Genomic DNA, 18,348 nt, shown 5'->3' with positions numbered 1-18,348 from the left:
TTTTTTTTTTTTTAATCTAGTGGGTGCGGCTTATATACCAGTGCGCTCAATAGACCGAACTTTACGGTACATCCTAAAAACGAATACATTCTAAAAATGACTACAGTCTAAAAACAACTGGTACACATTTCAACTTTTTTTTTTAATACTGTTAACCACAACAAACCAAAATATTATAAAAGGAAAAAAGCAAAACTTCAGTCAAAATGTTAAGAAAAAAAAAAGCAAAAGCTTAAATCAAACAACATGAACAAATCAGGCATGACCTTTGTTTTTATTAGCTGCAGGTATGCACAGGTTATTATTTTCTTCATCATCATAAAAATACAATGTATAAATTACATGTCATTATCATACAGCAATAAAAGCAAAAGTTTTTAATACAGGGTAAATAAACTACAGATATGTAAGTGTTACTGTTTTCTATATATAACCATCATACAATGCAGAGATACATGGAAACATGTTATTAATACATCCCAGAAAAAAAAAAAAAAAAAAAAAAAACAGCTGTGAGCAATCAGAGCACACACCCATCAATACAAGGTAACACCATTTCCAGTAACACACAAGAGTTAATAAACAAACACTCCTGTACTGACAAGCCCAACCCAGAAAAAGACCAGAAAAGGAATAAAAACTGAGTACTGTTCCACCACCCCCTGCATGCACCACCCCCAGCCTTTTCCTGTGAAGCCACACCCCACCCCCCTCTCTCTCTCTCTCACCTCTGTCTTGGACAGTTGGTGTCGCAGTTCCTCAATCTCTGCGTTCTTCTCATCCAGAAGTTCAGGGGGGAAGGGGCCAGTGTTAGACAACTGGGACACCTGGGCCTGCGATAGGGTCACTAGTGTTAAACATGTGTGTGTGTGTGTGTGTGTGTGTGTGTGTTTGTGCGTGTGTGTGTGTGTGCGTACGCACACATGTAGTTTGTTTCTCAAATTTTGGTGTGTATATGTAACGTTGATGTAACAAGTTATGTAAAAACAAAAAAAACTGTGTTTTGTAAAGCACCTAGAGCCGATTTCTGGATAGTGTGCTGTATCCATCATCATTATTATTAACTCTTTCACCACCACAGGTGACTTTTGTTGACTAGACAGTGCACCGCCATATTGCGACTTTTCTTCACACTGTAACAAAGCTTGACAAATGCAGTCAGTTCCCCCTCCATAGAACAATGACTAACCTTTGCCCCCTGACCAAGTTTGAAGCAAACAAGTCCCCTGTGTTGTTTTGACATGCGCCAAAGCCCATGACTTAGAGCATCATTTTGAAAACATTTGGCGCTAGGGAGTGCTTTTCACACAGGAACTTGGTGATGAAAGAGTTAAAGTAAAACCTGGTGAAGAAGGGGAAATGCTCTCTCCACTTGTCCACTGAGCGACCAGTTTTTGACAGTGTCAGTGACAGGGTGACCAAGCAGTCGGCTCCAGTGCAGACCTTCACTCTTCCGTCCTCTCCTTTTTCACTTCATCACCCCTGTCTCTGTTTTTTGAGGGTTTTTTTTTGTTTTTTTTTTTACATTCATGTCATACACACTGCTTATAACAAATCATGTCTACCAACTTTGTTGCACTACCGTTAGTCACTGTTATCTTCTTCTGCGTTTGTGGGCTGCAACTCCCACATTCACTCGTATATATACGTGAGTGGGCTTTTATGTGTATGACCGTTTTTAACCCGCTATGTAGGCAGCCATACTCTGTTTTCAGGGGGGGGTGCATGCTGGGTATGTTCTTGTTTCCATAACCCACCGAACGCTGACATGGATTACAGGATTTTTAATGTGCGTATTTGATCTTCTGCTTGCGTATACACACGAAGGGGGTTTCAGGCACTGGCAGGTCTGCACGTATGTTGACCTGGGAGATCGGAAAAATCTCCACCCTTTACCCACCAGGCGCCATCACCGTGATTCAAACCCAGGACCCTCAGATTGAAAGTCCAACGCTTTAACCATTTGGCTATTGCGCCCTTCCGTCACTGTTATTAATCATCTCTCTGCTTTGGGAGGGCAAGAAGTAAATATGGAGCACAAGTTATTTCTTTGTGTGAAATAGTCCCCCCCTCGAATCCCCCCAAAGATGTCTACCCACCTGCAGGGAGTCCCTGTCCTCCTCCAGCTGCTTGAGGTGTGCAGCAGACACGGCAGACTCCTTCAGCTGCTGCCTGAGGTCCTCCACCTCCTGACTCCGCCCCTCCAGCTCCAACCGCAACGCCTCCTGGTCCTCCTTCAGCTTGGACAGCTTCACACACACACACACACACACACACACACAGAAATACACATAGAGGCACACACACACGAGCATACACACACAAATGCATGCACAGACACACACACACACACACACACACACATGCACACACACACAAATACATTCAGAAACACATAGACACACATCCATATAACAAACACATATACACACACACATATACATGCACACACACACACAGATACATTTACAGACACACAGACGCACATCCATACACACACATGCACACACATGTACATGCACACACACACACACACACACACACACACACAGAGATAAATTTACAGTTACATTTACAGGCACATCCACACGCATGTTCAGCTGAATGTGTTTTTATATTTTGTGAGGTTATAGTCCAACCTCTATCAAGAAATGTGTTTTTATAGTGTGACGTTACAGTCAACCCTTTGCCATGGATGTGTCTGTATTGTGTGACGCTCTAGTCCAACCTTTGTCATGAATGTGTTTTCGTTTTCTGACGTTAATAGTCCAACCTTTGTCATGCCCATGTATGCGTCAGACTCGACCGTGGGCTGAGATACCAAGTTGTGTCAGTGATGGGCCTTTGACTACACAATTTCCAATTGGATTGATAAGATATATTGCTTAAAAAAACAAAACAAAAAAAACAAACCCAATCCTTCTTTCTGAGTTGTTTGAGGAAAGAAGCGGCAGTGTGGGTTTGTGTTGGAGCAGGATGATTTGAGCGTGCAGGTGTACTTGTGTATTTTTAGTATGCATGCATCACTCTATTTTTTTCATTGTAAATGCCTAGGGCCTTCGTATCATTAGATTGGGCGTACCAAAGGTCCTTTTATTATTATCATTATTTTCATACCTCCTCCTCCGTCTTCTCCAGCTTCTCCCGCTCCGTGTCCAGCTGTTCCCGCAGGTCTGCTGCCGACGTGGAGCTGGCGTTGGGGTCTGGGGTTCCAGTCCAGTGCCGCATCTCGTCCAGCTGGTTGCGCAGTGCCGACATCTGCAGCAGCTGCTCCTGCACCGTCTTCTGCAGTGCTTCCTTCTCGTGGACCAGCTCCTGCGATGCCATGCACAGTGGTCAAGACGCTCGTCTAGTCTGTGAGGGTCTGGGTTCGAATCCCGCTCTCACCCTTTCACCCAAGTTTGACTGGAAAATCGAACTAAGTGTCTAGTCGTTCGAATGTGATGATAAACCGAGGTCCCGCGTGCAGCGCACTTGGTGCACTGAGAAAGAACCCATGGCAATGACAGTGTTGTCCTCTGGCGAAATTCTGTAGAACGAATCCACTCGGATAGGTATACACACACACACACACACACATATATATATATATATATATATATAGATATATATATATAACATATATATATGCATGTACTCAAGGCCTGACTAAGCGCGTTGGGTTATGCTGCTGGTCAGGCATCTGCCTAGCAGATGTTGTGTAGTGAATATGGTTTTGTCTAAACATAGTGATTCCTCCTTGAAGGGCTGAAAATGAAACTGAAGCACAGTAAAATCTATCGTCCACACCTTGCTTTATCATCTCAGTAAGAGAAAAACAAAACAAAAAAAAACCCCCAAAAAAACAAAAAAACAAAGAATCCTGACCTCTTCAGACTGGCGCGACTTGCGGAGCTCCTCCTCAAGAGACACCCTGCTCTGGCGCCGCTGGGGGGCGGGGTGTGCAGGGGACAGGGGCAAGGAACTGGGGGACACCGGGCGCGGCGTTGCCACGGGCGACACGGACGTGTCCGACTGGCTCTCCGCCTCCCCTATGGTCAGACGGCGCTCCAGCTTCTGTATGCGACCTGTAGGGTTCCCCCCGGAACCACAACAACAATCACAGCACGTCTCTGGGGGAAGCCAGAGCTGTGGGTGGCTCCAGTAACAATATTCAAATACTGCACTGATAGGCCGTAACAATATTCAAATACTGCACTAACAGGCCGTAACAATATTCAAATACTGCACTGACAGGCCGTAACAAATACTGCACTGACAGGCTGTAACAAATACTGCACTGACAGGCCGTAACAATATTCAAATACTGCACTGACAGGCCGCAACAATATTCAAATACTGCACTGACAGGCCGTAACAATATTCAAACACTGCACTGACAGGCCGTAACAATATTCAATTATCAGATTGTAACAATATTCAAATATTTTATTGACAGGCAGTAACAATATTCAAATATTGTACTGTAACAACATTAAAACATTGTATTGATAGAAACAACATTTAACTATTGTATTGATAAACACTAACAATATTCAAATGTCGTACTGATAAACAGTAATGACATTTAAATATTCTACCATAAACACAAACAATAAAAAGCTATTTATGTCAGTTTTACTGATATACACCAGGTTCAGCACACTTAAATAAAACCACCACCAAAACTATCAAGACAACATAAATGAAAATGTCCCTTATAAAAAAAAGTTTTTAATTAAATAAAAAATTCTTAAGCATCCAAACCACTCTTAAAGATTTTCCAAAACTTTCCTGGAGAAAGGATATGTACGCTAAGATTTTTTTTTTTTTTTTTTTTTGCGTTTTCAGAGGGACAGGCAGCATCAAGGTCAGTCAGTCAGTCAGTCAGTCAGTGGCTGACCTTTGAGCTGTTCCTCGGTGTCTCCGCGCTGGTCCAGCTCCCGTTCCAGGGTGTCAATCCACACCCTCAGGTCCTGGGCGCTCAGTTCTCGCTCCTGCAGGGACTGCTGCAGCTCCCGCGTCTGCTGGTGCATGGCCGACTGGCTCTCAATGCGTGCCTGCAGCTGCTCCGTCAGGTCTTGGATCTGGCGGGAAAGTTTCAGTTTCAGGATACCCCCGAAAACGGAGTACAGCTGCCTCCATGCCAGGGTAAAAAAACAGTCATACATGTAATAGCCTACTCGTTAACAAATGAGTGAATGTGGGAGTTGAAGCCTATGAATGAAGAAGAAGAGGTTTCAGGGAGGTGTCAAAATTTGTGGACAGGTCCGTGTAAGCTGCACCATATCTGCTGTATAAAAAAAAATATTAAAAAAAAAGAAAGAGGAAAAAAAAAAAAAACCAAAAAACCCCCCACAGCATCAGCAGATGACAACTTGAGCAAATGCATAAAGGTGTATTACTACAGATGACAACATGAGCAAGTCTATAATGAAGCATTACCACGGAAGACAACATGAGCCAGTGTATAATAAAGTATAACCCAACACCGACTGTTCAAAAACCCTCTTGGCTGAGACCGAGGGGATGTAACATGGGCAAGACACTCTCCACTATAATCAAAGTCTGGCCCAGATGGTCAGGACAGCAGTTGCCTCCTCTGCTGTTCCAATGGTCATAGTCAGACACGACTGACAATCACACATATGTACATTGACAGAACAGATGACAACGCAAGCAGCGTGGAGTGACCCCTTACCTCACGCTGCAGACGGCCCTCAGAGTCACCCTGTTTCTCCTTGTTGTGCAGCTGGTCCTTCAGTCTGTCCACCTCCTTCACAAACTCCTCCCTCTCCTGCTCCCTCTCCGACATCTGCTCCTGTAACATCATGTTATATATTCCTGTAACATCCACATCATCTGTTCCTGTAACATCCACATCATCTGTTCCTCCTGTTACAGGAGTGTTGCGCCCACATCATCCGTTCTGCATCACCTGTTCCTGCACCATCATATCATCTGCTCTACCATCTGCTCCTGCAACATCACACCAACAGCTCCTGTAACATCCACATCATCCGCTCCAGTAACTTCCACATCATCTGTTCCTCTAACATCATATCATCTGCTCCTGTAACATCACATCATATGTTCCTGTAACACCACACCATCTGTTCCAGTAACATCCACATCTGCTCCTGTAACATCCATATCATCTGTTCCTGTAACATATCCACATCCTATGTTCCTGCAACATCCACATCATCTGCTCCTATAACATCCACATTATCTGTTCCGTTCCTGCAACATCCACATCATCTGTTCCGTTCCTGCAACATCCACATCATCTGTTCCGCATTACCTGTTCCTGCAACATTCACATCATCTGTTCTGCATCACCTCACCTGTTCCTATAACATCCATATCACCTGATCCATTCCTGCAACATCCACATAATCTGTTCTGTTCTGCAACATCCACATCATCTGTTCATATAACATCCACATCATCTGTTCTGTTCCTGCAACATCCACATCATCTGTTCATATAACATCCACATCATCTGTTCTGTTCCTGCAATAACATCCACATAATCTGTTCTGTTCTGCAACATCCACATCATCTGTTCTGTTCCTGCAACATCCACATCATCTGTTCATATAACATCCACATCATCTGTTCTGTTCCTGCAATAACATCCACATCATCTGTTTGTTCCTGCAATAACATCCACATCATCTGTTCTGTTCCTGCAACATCCACATCATCTGTTCATATAACATCCACATCATCTGTTCTGTTCCTGCAATAACATCCACATCATCTGTTCTGTTCCTGCAACATCCACATCATCTGTTCATATAACATCCACATCATCTGTTCTGTTCCTGCAATAACATTCACATCATCTGTTCTGTTCCTGCAACATCCACATCATCTGTTCCTGCAACATCCACATCATCTGTTCATATAACATCCACATCATCTGCTCTGTTCCTGCAACATCTACATCATCTGTTTCATTCCCGCAACATTCACATCATCTGCTCTGTTCCTGAAACATCAACATCACCTGTTCCTATAACATCCACATCAACAGTACTGTGTTAACGAAAATGCGAAAACATGCTGCTTCCTAAACACACCAGTTTAAAGACAAGCACAGCCTCTAAATACATTCAAGACAAAATACATGTCACACTGTTTGCCTAGATAAATGCAAAGCATCCACCTGTAAAAATAAATATACAAAAAAAAGGCAATTGCTTCATGACACTCAATAAATGAAGAATACACAAAAGCATCCTTTTCAACAACCATTGCTGTCTGTTTCACATTCGATTATGCGCCATGTCTGTTTCACATTTTTCACATATGATTATGCGCCATATAAATAACTTTATCAAATAAGATCAAGTGTTATACAAATCTATCACCTTTATCATTATCATAATATTAAGCGCCATATAAATAACTATCATTATCATCTGTCATCATTATCATCACCTTTACCATTATTATAAGATTAAGTGTCATGAAAAAAGCTTAATATCATTTATCATAATCGTCATTACCATACTCATTATTATATCATCATCATCATTCATTCATCACCAGAGCGACCTACATCCAAGAACTGCTTGTTGGCCTTCAACTGTCGCTCCGTGTTGTCCAGCTGCAGGCGGAGGTCTTCCACCTGCCGCCTCAGGTCTTCCGTGTGGCGGAGGTGCTCCTTCTCCATCTCCTCCACGGCCGCCTCGCGGTCCTGCAGGCGCTGTTCAGCCTGCGACAGGCGGTGCTGCAGCTGCAGGCTCTGCTCCCGCGTCTGCTGCTTCACCGTGTCCATCTCCTTCAGCAGGGCTACAGGCGCCACAACCACCGGCAGCACATGGGGAGGTTAGCGTCCACTCACTGGTGTGGTCTCCAACACACTCGCTCACACAGGCATCTACTTTCTTTTTTTACCCCCCTCGTAACTCATTCCTGGCCTGTTTGAAACCCTTAATGCTTTCTACCCCATTGAAGTCCCTTGTCTTAACTCTTTCTACTCCATTTAAAACCCTCGTCTTAACTTTTTCTAGCCTGTTTGAAACCCTCGTCTTAACTCTTCCTAACCCATTTAAACCCTAAAATTCATTTTACCCCATTTAAAACCCTTGTCTGAACTCTTTCTACACCATCTACAGCACTTGTCTCAAACAAGACACTGACATACACATCCTTTTAGCTGCACACAGGGGGCAGAGAAAGTTAAACAAGATACTGACATATGTATCCCTCCACTCTTTTTCACTGGAACATCCCCCCACACCCCCCAACCATCCCCCTTTGTCTGGAGGGCTTTAAGGCTGAACGGACAGTAAAATATGTCAATGTCAGTGTCACTGGTGTTACGTAACTTATTAACTGATTGATGAACCTTGTTTGACTATTTGGTTTTTCATTAGCAGGCTGAATACCCACCCTTTCTCTCCACCTCCAAACAGTTCCAGACCAGAAAAAACAAAAACAAAAAAAACCCCCGTAATTATGTCAGTCTCTGCAAGGCGCTAACATTTTTCCTGACCCTCACCTCTACAGCTACCATCGGCTTCGTTTTAAGCATGATATTTTCCAACATTATAGGCAATACTCAGTCAGAAGGAATTATAAAAAGGAAACACAAAATTCTACTTTTTGGGGAGGGAAATAAAAAAATTAAAAAACCAAACTTTTAAACAAGGGAATTAATAAGGATCATGTTATCACAAACAAAACTTAAAACTTAGCCCGTGAGTTGGGTTTTTTTTTGTGCTCAGAAAACTAGGTGAGTGAACAAACATTTTAGCTGTGCACACATCTAACTAAAGAAAGGGGTGTGGGGGGGTGGGGGGGTAATAAAACTGACAATCAGTAGGTAAGCCTTACACTAAATCAAAACAAAAACACACACACACAAAAAGCCAATTCAATTCACGCACACACTTCAAACCAACAAGGTAATCAACGCTCACCACACAACAAACCAACAGCAATGCACAATGCAGTGTTAGCCAAATAATACCAGTCTCCTAACGCTCTGAATCCAGTAAACTTATTTGCCTTCCTTCTTTCATTGAAACAAAAAGCCAATGCTCTCATGTTTACATCGACAGAGAAGACGTATATCTCAACAGAGAAGACATGTTTACCTCAACAGAGAAGACATGTTTACCTTAACAGAGATGTGTACCTTAACAGGGAAGACATGTTACCCCTAAAGAGAAGACATGTACCTTCACAAAGAAGACATGTTTACCCCAACAGAGAAGACATGTACCTCCTCAACAGAGAAGATACGTTTACCCCCAACAGAGATGACATGTACCTCAACAGAGAAGACATATTTACCTCAACAGGAAAGACATTCTTACCTCAACAGAGAAGACATGTGCGCCTCAACACAAAAGACATGTTTACCCTAATAAAGAAGACATGTTTACCTCAACAGAAAAGAAAGTTTACCCTAACAGAGAAGACGTGTGAACCTCAACAGAGAAGACATGTTTACCCCAATAAAGAAGACATTCTTACCTCAACAGAAAAGACATGTTTACCCAACAGAGAAGACGTGTGCACCTCAACAGAGAAGACATGTTTCCCTCAACAGGGAAGACATTTCATACCTCAACAGAGCAGACATGTTCACCATGACAGAGAAGACATATGTACCTCCACAGAGAAGACATGCTTTCCATGACAGAAAAGACGGGTGGAAACAAGAAAGAAAGAAAGAGGCAGGTGTAGGGCCACAGAGAGAAAAGATATACCAGTTCATGTCCATGTGCAGGCAGAAAACATGCTGGAAAAAAAAAAAGAACAAGATGCCACACAACTCACAGCAGAAAACCAGCCAGGGAAGTATGCTCCCTGAGGTGCTCACTTTACTGGGAACCTTCAGGGATCCAAATCCCCCCCCCCCACCCCTCCCACCACTCCCCTCCCACTGTCCAGGGGCTACTAAAAAAAAAAAACCTGGTGAACAAGGGGAAACACTCTCTCCACTTGTCCGTTGAGCGACCAGTTTTTGACAGTGTTGGTGGAAGGGTGACTGAGCAATCAGCTTCAGCTCAAACTTCCCTCTGCCCCATTTCACTTTAACTCTCTCCATACGAACGGCGAAAGAGACGACGTTAACAGCGTTTCACCCCAATTACCACCATCAAAATATTGCAAGCGGAAGGCTCTTATACTGAAGAGGTGAATGTTGACAAAGAGATATCACAATTCTGACGACAGAAGTTAAAGGTTGGGTCATTCAGACAATCACTGGACATCCGAGGGGTCTGTGTAGAGGAGAAGAGAGGACTGGCCGTACTGAGCGAGTTAACACCTTCACCTCTGGTGGGTTTTTTTCTTTTTTTCTATTCATGTAATACACGCTGCTTATAATATAATGACTCATGTCTGCCAACTTGTTCCAGTAGTTACTACTAATAACAGACTCTCTACTTAGGGAGGGCAAGACGTAATTACGGAGCACAAGTAATTTCTTTGGGTAAAATAGTCCCTCCTGAAAAACGACTAAAAATTATCTGGGAAATCATTTCTAGCCCTGACCTCGGAGACATCACTCTGACATCTCAAAAACCATGTCACCGTGTCAATCATTACCTGCAGCCATTAAAAATAAATAAATAAATAAATGTATCTTCAAATACTTCACTTGCAGGACAGAGAAAGTGTGCATGTGTTGCTGTTCATTCATCGGACCAATCACTGACAAACAAACAAACAAGAAAAAGTTGTCAGCACACTTTTTGGGGGGCGGGGGAGAGAGAGAGAGAGGGGGGGGGGCATATACTAAAAATCAAATATTCATGATTTTTTTTTTCCTTATTTGTATACCTTCACACCATTAGTGACACAGATGTGTATTGAAGCAAATGCACAAAAGCAAAACTTCAGAGCAAGCGTTTGTACAAATGCTGGCAATGCACACAATGCCTACAAGGCAATGATTTACATGTCCGTCAATAAAATCAATAAAAAAATAAAAAAAAGCATTAGAAATTTTTTTTTCTAAATGATAAACCAATAAAATTCACGAATCTTTATCTTAATCATACTTGAGGGGTAAAAAATATATTGCTAAGATTTAAAGAAACACTGACCAAATGACTAAAAAAAAAAAAAAAAAAAAGATATATTTCAAGATGATGGGGGTTGGAGGGGGAAGGGGGCTGGAGGGGATGGTGGGGTGGGGGGCAGGAAGACGTCAAATGGACAGTTCTGGAGGAGAAGAAACACGCAAACACCACAGCAGAGTACATGACAAGGCAGGAATGGGGGGCTAGGAGTACGTCGAAGGGCAGCTCTGGTCCAGAAACACACAAACACCACAGCAAAGTACTTGACAGGCAAAGCATCACAAACAACCAGCTGTGAACATGGTCGCTTTATCTGGAGGGACAAACAGGGGGAACAGAAAGAGGGGGGGGGGGGGGGGGGGTAGGGAAGGGGAGTGGGCTGGGGGGGAGATAGGATATAGAGGAAGGGAGGGTGGGGAGGAGGGAGGGAAGGGCTCTTCCGTTAAAAGTCTATGGGGAGGTTTTTTGGAGGGTGGAGGGAGGGGGAACAGGTGGGGGGTCGGGGGGGGGGGAGTGGGGGGGAACCAACCAACCTTGTTGTTCCGACACAGTGGCATCTCCCCCTGCCATTGCCGACTCTGTGTGCATAACAAAGGCCAGAGGTCAGAGGTCAACACCACATGCTTGCAGAGCACCGTCAGTCAGAGCCAGAGATGACCAGACAGACGAACAAGAGGATGAGCCGTCATGCCACAATGCGCTCACACAACAGCCAGCAACAAAATGCACCACGAGAATCTGAACTAAACGATGCAATGATCAAGTCATCAACAACAAAGCTACTGATGAAAACACAGATACAGAAACACATTGTCCATTGCATAGCTTAAGAAAGTAAAAAAAAAAAGGTCCTTTTTTTTTTTTTTTTTACTGTTAAAAATGTTACATCTGAAAATGATATTAAATCAAAAATCATAAAATGTGTTAGAAAACTTGAAGAAAATTGATTACTTTCTTGTGACAGCCCAAACAGCATGTTTTCAACAAACTAAATGTCAAACTCTTGGATCAGTAATTTTCTAATGTCTGTCATGAGCATTCAGGATTTCTGGTTCTCCCTTCTTACAATGCTAATCACAAGCCCATTACATCAGTTATGCATTTTTGGAGCCAGCATTTGAACTTAACTTCTTTATTTCCTATTAAAAACAAATAATAATAAACTAATAATATTAATAATGACTCTAGTTTTATTTTCCTAATATCCAACTTGTTTTTTCAAATAATTTTTATTTATTCATCTATCTATGATCACAAATTGTGCAGGAACATGGAAGCCCAAACTGCATTAATAATACTGAATGCTTTCAGGGCAGCAAGAAGTGACTGCCGGATATTTTTGTCCACAGAAATAGTTCATATGACGTATTTCGGAAAGGAAAAGAAGCTGACCCATCTTCTTCCAAATATACAGCAGTCATTTTGTTCTTAAAATTCCAGTAATTTTTCAAGAAACCTTAAAACAAGAAGCCTTAAAACTTTCTTGATATGTATTTGAATATATCAGATATATTCAAAGAAAAAACAGGGAGAAGTTGCCTGACCTTATCATAAACCCAACAAGCTGATCAGGCCTGGGTGGCACAGGACTTCAAGCAAGTCATGTGTGCGAAACACTAGATAACACTAACCATCATGGGCTTAAGGTTTTGTGCCTGCCACATGCTGTTTGTGCTGCCAGTCGGACAGGGCATCTGACAACTATTATCATACACATTTAAACCAGGAAAAGGCGGTTTGTCTATGCTTGTAAAGTTGGCTTGAGGTGTTAAGATGTGTGTTGTCTGTTTGTTTTCTGATCTTCATCTGTGATTATGTGTTGAATTAAGTATCATCTGAACATTATCAGGTCGTGTCCACAGTTTATGTTTTACATGTTTCACAGTGAGAGTGGGTGAGTGCGTGAGTGAATGAGTGAGAGAGTGTGAGTGTGGGTGTGAATGTGTGCGTGTGTGTGTGTGTGTGTGTTTCTGCGTGTGTGTATTCACGGGTGTGCGTGTTTGTGTAAATGGATTGATGTACTTCCCATCAGTATGTCTGATTTATGATTTCAAAGATTCATATCTAAAATCATGCAAATCAAGGCTTACAAGCTATTCATAAAAGATATATGCCATGAAACTACTCATAACAAGTCTGCCATTCAAAAATGAAATCTTCCATTTGGTTAAAGTTAGGAAACAGAAGACAAATTAAGGCCAATGCACACACACCCATTTATATGAAAGAAACATGCAACAGCTAGAAGTTACAAAAAGTAAACAGATAACCAAGCTGGCAAAACAGAATGATAAGAAACCTGAGTTAGTGCAACTGATAGTCAACGGAAAAGAAGCAGGTTTAGGACATTTATTCTGTAAGTCTTCTCGTAGGGCACACACTTACCTTGTTTGTTAACCAATCATTTATTTGTCATTAATTCGGGGGGCAAGGGAGGGTGGGGATCTTACTCCACTTTTTTTTTTTTTTTAGGTCGGGGGGTGGGGTGGGGTGGGGGTGGGGGGGCGGGGTTATGACAGGGAATTAAGTAACAGATCATATATCTCACTCTCTGGGAAAGGGAAGTTCCAGCCATTTGAACAGTTAAAAGCAGTGCGGTGCAGTGCAGTGCAGTGCAAAGTGGTTAAGCTGCCCACTCCCAACAGTTCTGTTTGCACAACAAAATCAGGGTTTCAAATGACAAGTCATATATCCATCCCAGTTTCCCCGCTGTGATATTCACTTGTAGGTGTGGAGTACACTTAACTACAGCTCCCAGAAAAAGAAAATGAATAATGCCAGGTATACTGTTTGTTCCAAATTCAAGCTATCTGACAAAGATGACTGAGAATAGGTTTCATGCATGCACATTTGTTAATACGCAAGTAAAGAATACATATATCTTTGCTGTTTTAGTCATTTCAAACATGTACTCATCTGCATTTGCACACATCTAAGTGAACAAAAAACAAAACTTGAATATATATGCCATACAGAATACATTTGATTAATGTCAAGTCACTGCATGCTTAGTTTTGTGTACTATATGTAAATTATGTGCATGTGCACAGTCTTATATACATATATATATATATATATATATATATATATATATATATATATATATATATATATATATATATCTAGGGAGAGAGTAAGTTGCTGAAAATGATTTCAAGTACTCTGACCCAGGCTTTTCTAAGTGTCGTCAACATGGTGTGATATTATCAGAGCCTTTAAAATACTGTAACAGATGCAGGACAGAACATCAAATGAATCAACAACGTTGCCATACAAGCTCCACTTGACACCAGCGCCATGTATCTGGAGATCAAATCTAAGAACAAAACTAACCAAAAGCCCAACAAAATTCCCCAAAGAACAAGATGTTGAACAAAAAAACAAAACAAATCCAATCTTTCATCCTCCGATTGTTGAGCTATTATAAATCATGTAACTGACACAGACATTGGTGCTAATGTTATCATCATAATATACTTTCCGGATTATACATAGCGTACGGAAAGAATGGGGTTAAAATCATTAAAAAAAAAAAAAAAAACACACAAAAAAAACATATGCACAAAGAGGAAAATAAATACAAATGCCTGTCAAACAGGTATGCTGAAAATACTTCACCCAAAACCAAAGACTTTGACCCTACGCATATCCAGTGGAAAAAAAAAAAAAAGCTGCCCCAACTTTTTTGCGTATAAATGATCAGCCCAGAGGAGGTGAAGAAAGCGGCTCTGGCATCCAGCCTCCACCAGACAGGAGACAAAGCCTGACCCTGTCAGACCCTCCTTCCCTTCCCCTGCCTCTTCCTTAACCCCTTGACTGCTGAACCATCAGGGATTCAAACCAGTGCGCCATCAATCTGAAACACCGCAACTACGGACTTCTTGTGACTTTTCAGCAAAATAACTGACTCTACTGAACACAAACAATGCACTCCACATGTGGGAAAAGTCCACATGAAGAGTTTCAGTTTTCAGTTTCTCAGGGAGGCGTCACTGCGATTGGACAAATCCATACACGCTGCACCCCATCTGCTAGGCAGATGCCTGTGGCCAGCAGCATAACCCAATGCGCTCAGACAGGCCTTGAGTGCACGCGTATGTATTTGCGTACCTATCAAAGTGGATTTCTTCTACAGAATTTTGCCAGAGGACAACACTCTCGTTGCCGTGGGTTCTTTCTCAGTGCACCAAGTGCGTGCTGCACACAGGACTCACCCCAGTGACTAAATGCTCAACTTGATTTTTCCAGTCAAACTTGGGAGAAAGGGCAAGAGGGAAATCTGTCCTCAAACCCTCACGAATTCTGTATTGGCAGATGAAAGTCTCAACCATTCTGCCACCTTCCCCAGTGACGAACGGTGACTAACATCTTACCCTGTAACCTCAATCCCCTCACTGACAGCACTGGTCGACAGTCAAGTGGTCAAGGGGGGAGCAGTGTAAGCAGTGTGAGCCAGGAGCACCAGGAGTGGGAGAGAGAAGGCGGGGGTGGGGTTGGGGGCGGGGGGTAGAAAGAACTAAGGGCGATACAGACAAGAAAGCCTCCCTCCTCCAACGGACGTTAGCCCCTTACCTAGTACACCGCTACAGCCACAGCCTCTCTCTGAAAGCCTTCCAACTGCAAACAGCTCAACATCCCCACCGTTAGTGCAGTAATCCATTACACATCCACAGCCAAGAAAAGCAGCTTCACAGCCCAAGACTCCTTGAGACACCTTCTAGATGGTGTTGCGAGTCCAGAGTTTGTAAGCCACTCTTAAGAGTTGAATTCTGATGTGTTACCCACTGCTTTGTGATACTGTGTGTGAAGACTTGTTGAAAAGGTGTTAGTTGTCTGTGTGATTTTTGTTTTTGTTTTAATGGATTAGGTCATAATACATGTCAGCCTGATAGTTATGAATGATCATGTGTAAATATGAGAGAAAGAGAGTGAGTGAGTGAGTGAGAGGGTAAGTTGTGTAAGCAAAGTGATCTGTGAGGATTCCTTTCACTCACCATCTTTATCTGTCAGGATTCTTCTCACTCACAATCTTTCTCTCTCACTCATTCTCTCTTCCACACATGCTGCAAATTATGCACACTCATTCAGACCTACACACACACACACACACACACACACACACATTTTCTTGAGTGATCATTTCTCCCCAGCCTGTTTTATTCTGATCCCATCACCTTAAAGTGGAAACGAATGATAAAACTACCACAGGATGAAAAAAAAACTGTGATCAAAACACAATATCTTTTAGATTTGGCTATAAAGGCTCTGAAAAATCACACATTTCAATCCAATTCTGGTTTTCAGGTTTCAGTTTCAAGGAGATGCAAAGCTTGCTGAGACACATACATATGTTTATAAGCTACACCACATCTGCTAAAAAAAAAAGAAAGAAATTTGTTTTCAAACTGAGCAAAAGAGGAACACAAGAGTTTTGTGTATTCACTGTCTCAGAACAGATGTCTTTCAAAAGCGAAGATGTCTGCCTTGTGACAACATGATTAAAAAAGCCTGGGTCAACTGCCAGCATACGTTTTCATCTCAGATGTTACTGGACCCATAAATGTGGTTTCTCTAATATACATACCAGTCAAAATGGACTGAAACAAAAGCCCAACTTAGCACTCCGTGATCATCCCATACAAACACAAAGAACAGGGATCTTCTTGTTTTCCCTCTCACACACAACAAGCGTAACTTGTCACCGCCCCTGGTCACCGCCCCTGCACCTGACGAAACCTGAGGTAACTGCATCAGCAAAGCTTCCGCAGATATTCCTTCATAAGGACGCTGCATCCATTTCACATGGACTATGCTTTAAGGCACTGGCCTCTTCTGCCTGGCATGCCTCTCAGTCCACCATGCAGTCTGTCATGCTAACAGCTCAATACTGATCACTGTACGAAATGTATGTTATCGATGCATTCTACTATAAGGCAGCATTTTGTACCTCTGAACCTCCGTAAGTTCACGATTCCAGACAGGGAAAGCACTAGTGGCATGCAATTTGAATTGGTAAGGCTTTGGGTTGTTTTATATATATATATATATATACTTTGGAAGAGTTACCAAAAAAAAGAGCTTGATTTTAAAGCAAGTTTTTTTCCACAGGCCTTTAACATTGGGAGAAAGAAAACAACAACAGTAACAACAAGGAAAAAAGGACAGTGAAACTCACCATCCTTCTGCAACAACAACAACAACAACAACTCCTCCTTGGGGCCAGTGTCTAAAAATCACCCATCCCCCTGTATCCACTGACGGAAGAGATAGGCCCCGACAAACACACCAAGCGGCACGATAAGGAAAGAGTAACTACAGGGAGGGGCGGGGAGGCCAGTGTTAGGAAGAAGCGACGGTGAGGAGGAAGGGGGTGAACCTTGAGTCTCCTGGCCGGCATTCTCCTGCAGGAGAGACTGCTGGCGCTCCACGTCCAGGCGCCGGGCCTCCAGTTCCCCTGTGGCCTGCTGGAAGTCCGCCAGCCGACTGCGGGTCGTCTCCAGCTCCGTGGCCAGCCCCTCCTTCTGCTCCTCCAGCGACTGCAGCTGCTCCTCCAGAGCCTCCCGCTCACTGCTGTAGCCACTGATCAAACCTGGGGATGGGGATGGGGGGGAGGGGGGGGAAACAGGGGAGAGGACCCTCACTTTGAGTTTTCAGTTTATTAACTCGTTCCACCCCACAGCTACATACCTGCTGAAACTCCCCAGTAAAAAAAAAAAAGAAAAAAAAAAAGAGAAAGGTTGTTCACTAATCTGTTGACTTAATCAAGCTTAAACAAAGCTTTGTTTTCATGTTTACGGAATCCATAAACGGCTCAGTTTAGAGCATTAACTGTATCTAAAAAGAATAAACGAAATTAGTTTAGTGTGTTGGTACGAGAACACTTGTGCCAGGTCCACAGGGGAAGTAATCATGGTACGAGTTAACTCCTACCTGGAGAAGAATGAGTTAAGGTGGCATCACTATGTTCAGACAAAGCCGTACTCTCTACACCACATGTGCTTGGTAAATGCCTGACAGCAGCATAACCGCAACATGCTTAGTCAGGCCTTGAGTGCATGCATAATACCGTAAAGTCTGGTCTGTAAGCCGCGACTTTTTACCCCAGCTTCAACCTCTGCGGCTTATACAATGATGCGGCTTATTTGCGGATTTTAACGATCCCAGGAGTGTCACGTTCTCCTCTATTCTTAGCTGCCCTTCAAATCACCAAAACATGATTTCTGTCCATGAATTTTTGGAGGAGTTTCAGGATAGTGTGCTAACTGTTCACATTTTATAAATCAAATCCGCACACATTAAAGCCTTCAGATCAGCATTC

General features: G+C 42.7%; 1 protein-coding gene across 1 annotated transcript in view; it reads right to left on the bottom strand.

Annotated features, from left to right (window-relative positions):
- LOC143299932 (uncharacterized) overlaps positions 1-18,348 on the bottom strand; it is a 197,074-nt gene that overhangs the window by 74,686 nt on the left and 104,040 nt on the right. The window contains 9 exon segments of the mRNA XM_076613478.1: positions 729-833; positions 2,100-2,249; positions 3,118-3,315; positions 3,868-4,067; positions 4,883-5,066; positions 5,681-5,800; positions 7,550-7,782; positions 11,564-11,608; positions 17,407-17,619. Of these exon segments, the coding sequence (XP_076469593.1) occupies positions 729-833; positions 2,100-2,249; positions 3,118-3,315; positions 3,868-4,067; positions 4,883-5,066; positions 5,681-5,800; positions 7,550-7,782; positions 11,564-11,608; positions 17,407-17,619 (1,448 nt within the window).

The sequence above is a fragment of the Babylonia areolata genome, chromosome 2 (assembly GCF_041734735.1).
Source record: "Babylonia areolata isolate BAREFJ2019XMU chromosome 2, ASM4173473v1, whole genome shotgun sequence".
NCBI lineage: Eukaryota > Metazoa > Mollusca > Gastropoda > Neogastropoda > Buccinidae > Babylonia > Babylonia areolata.
This window is presented reverse-complemented; position numbering and strand designations above follow the sequence as displayed.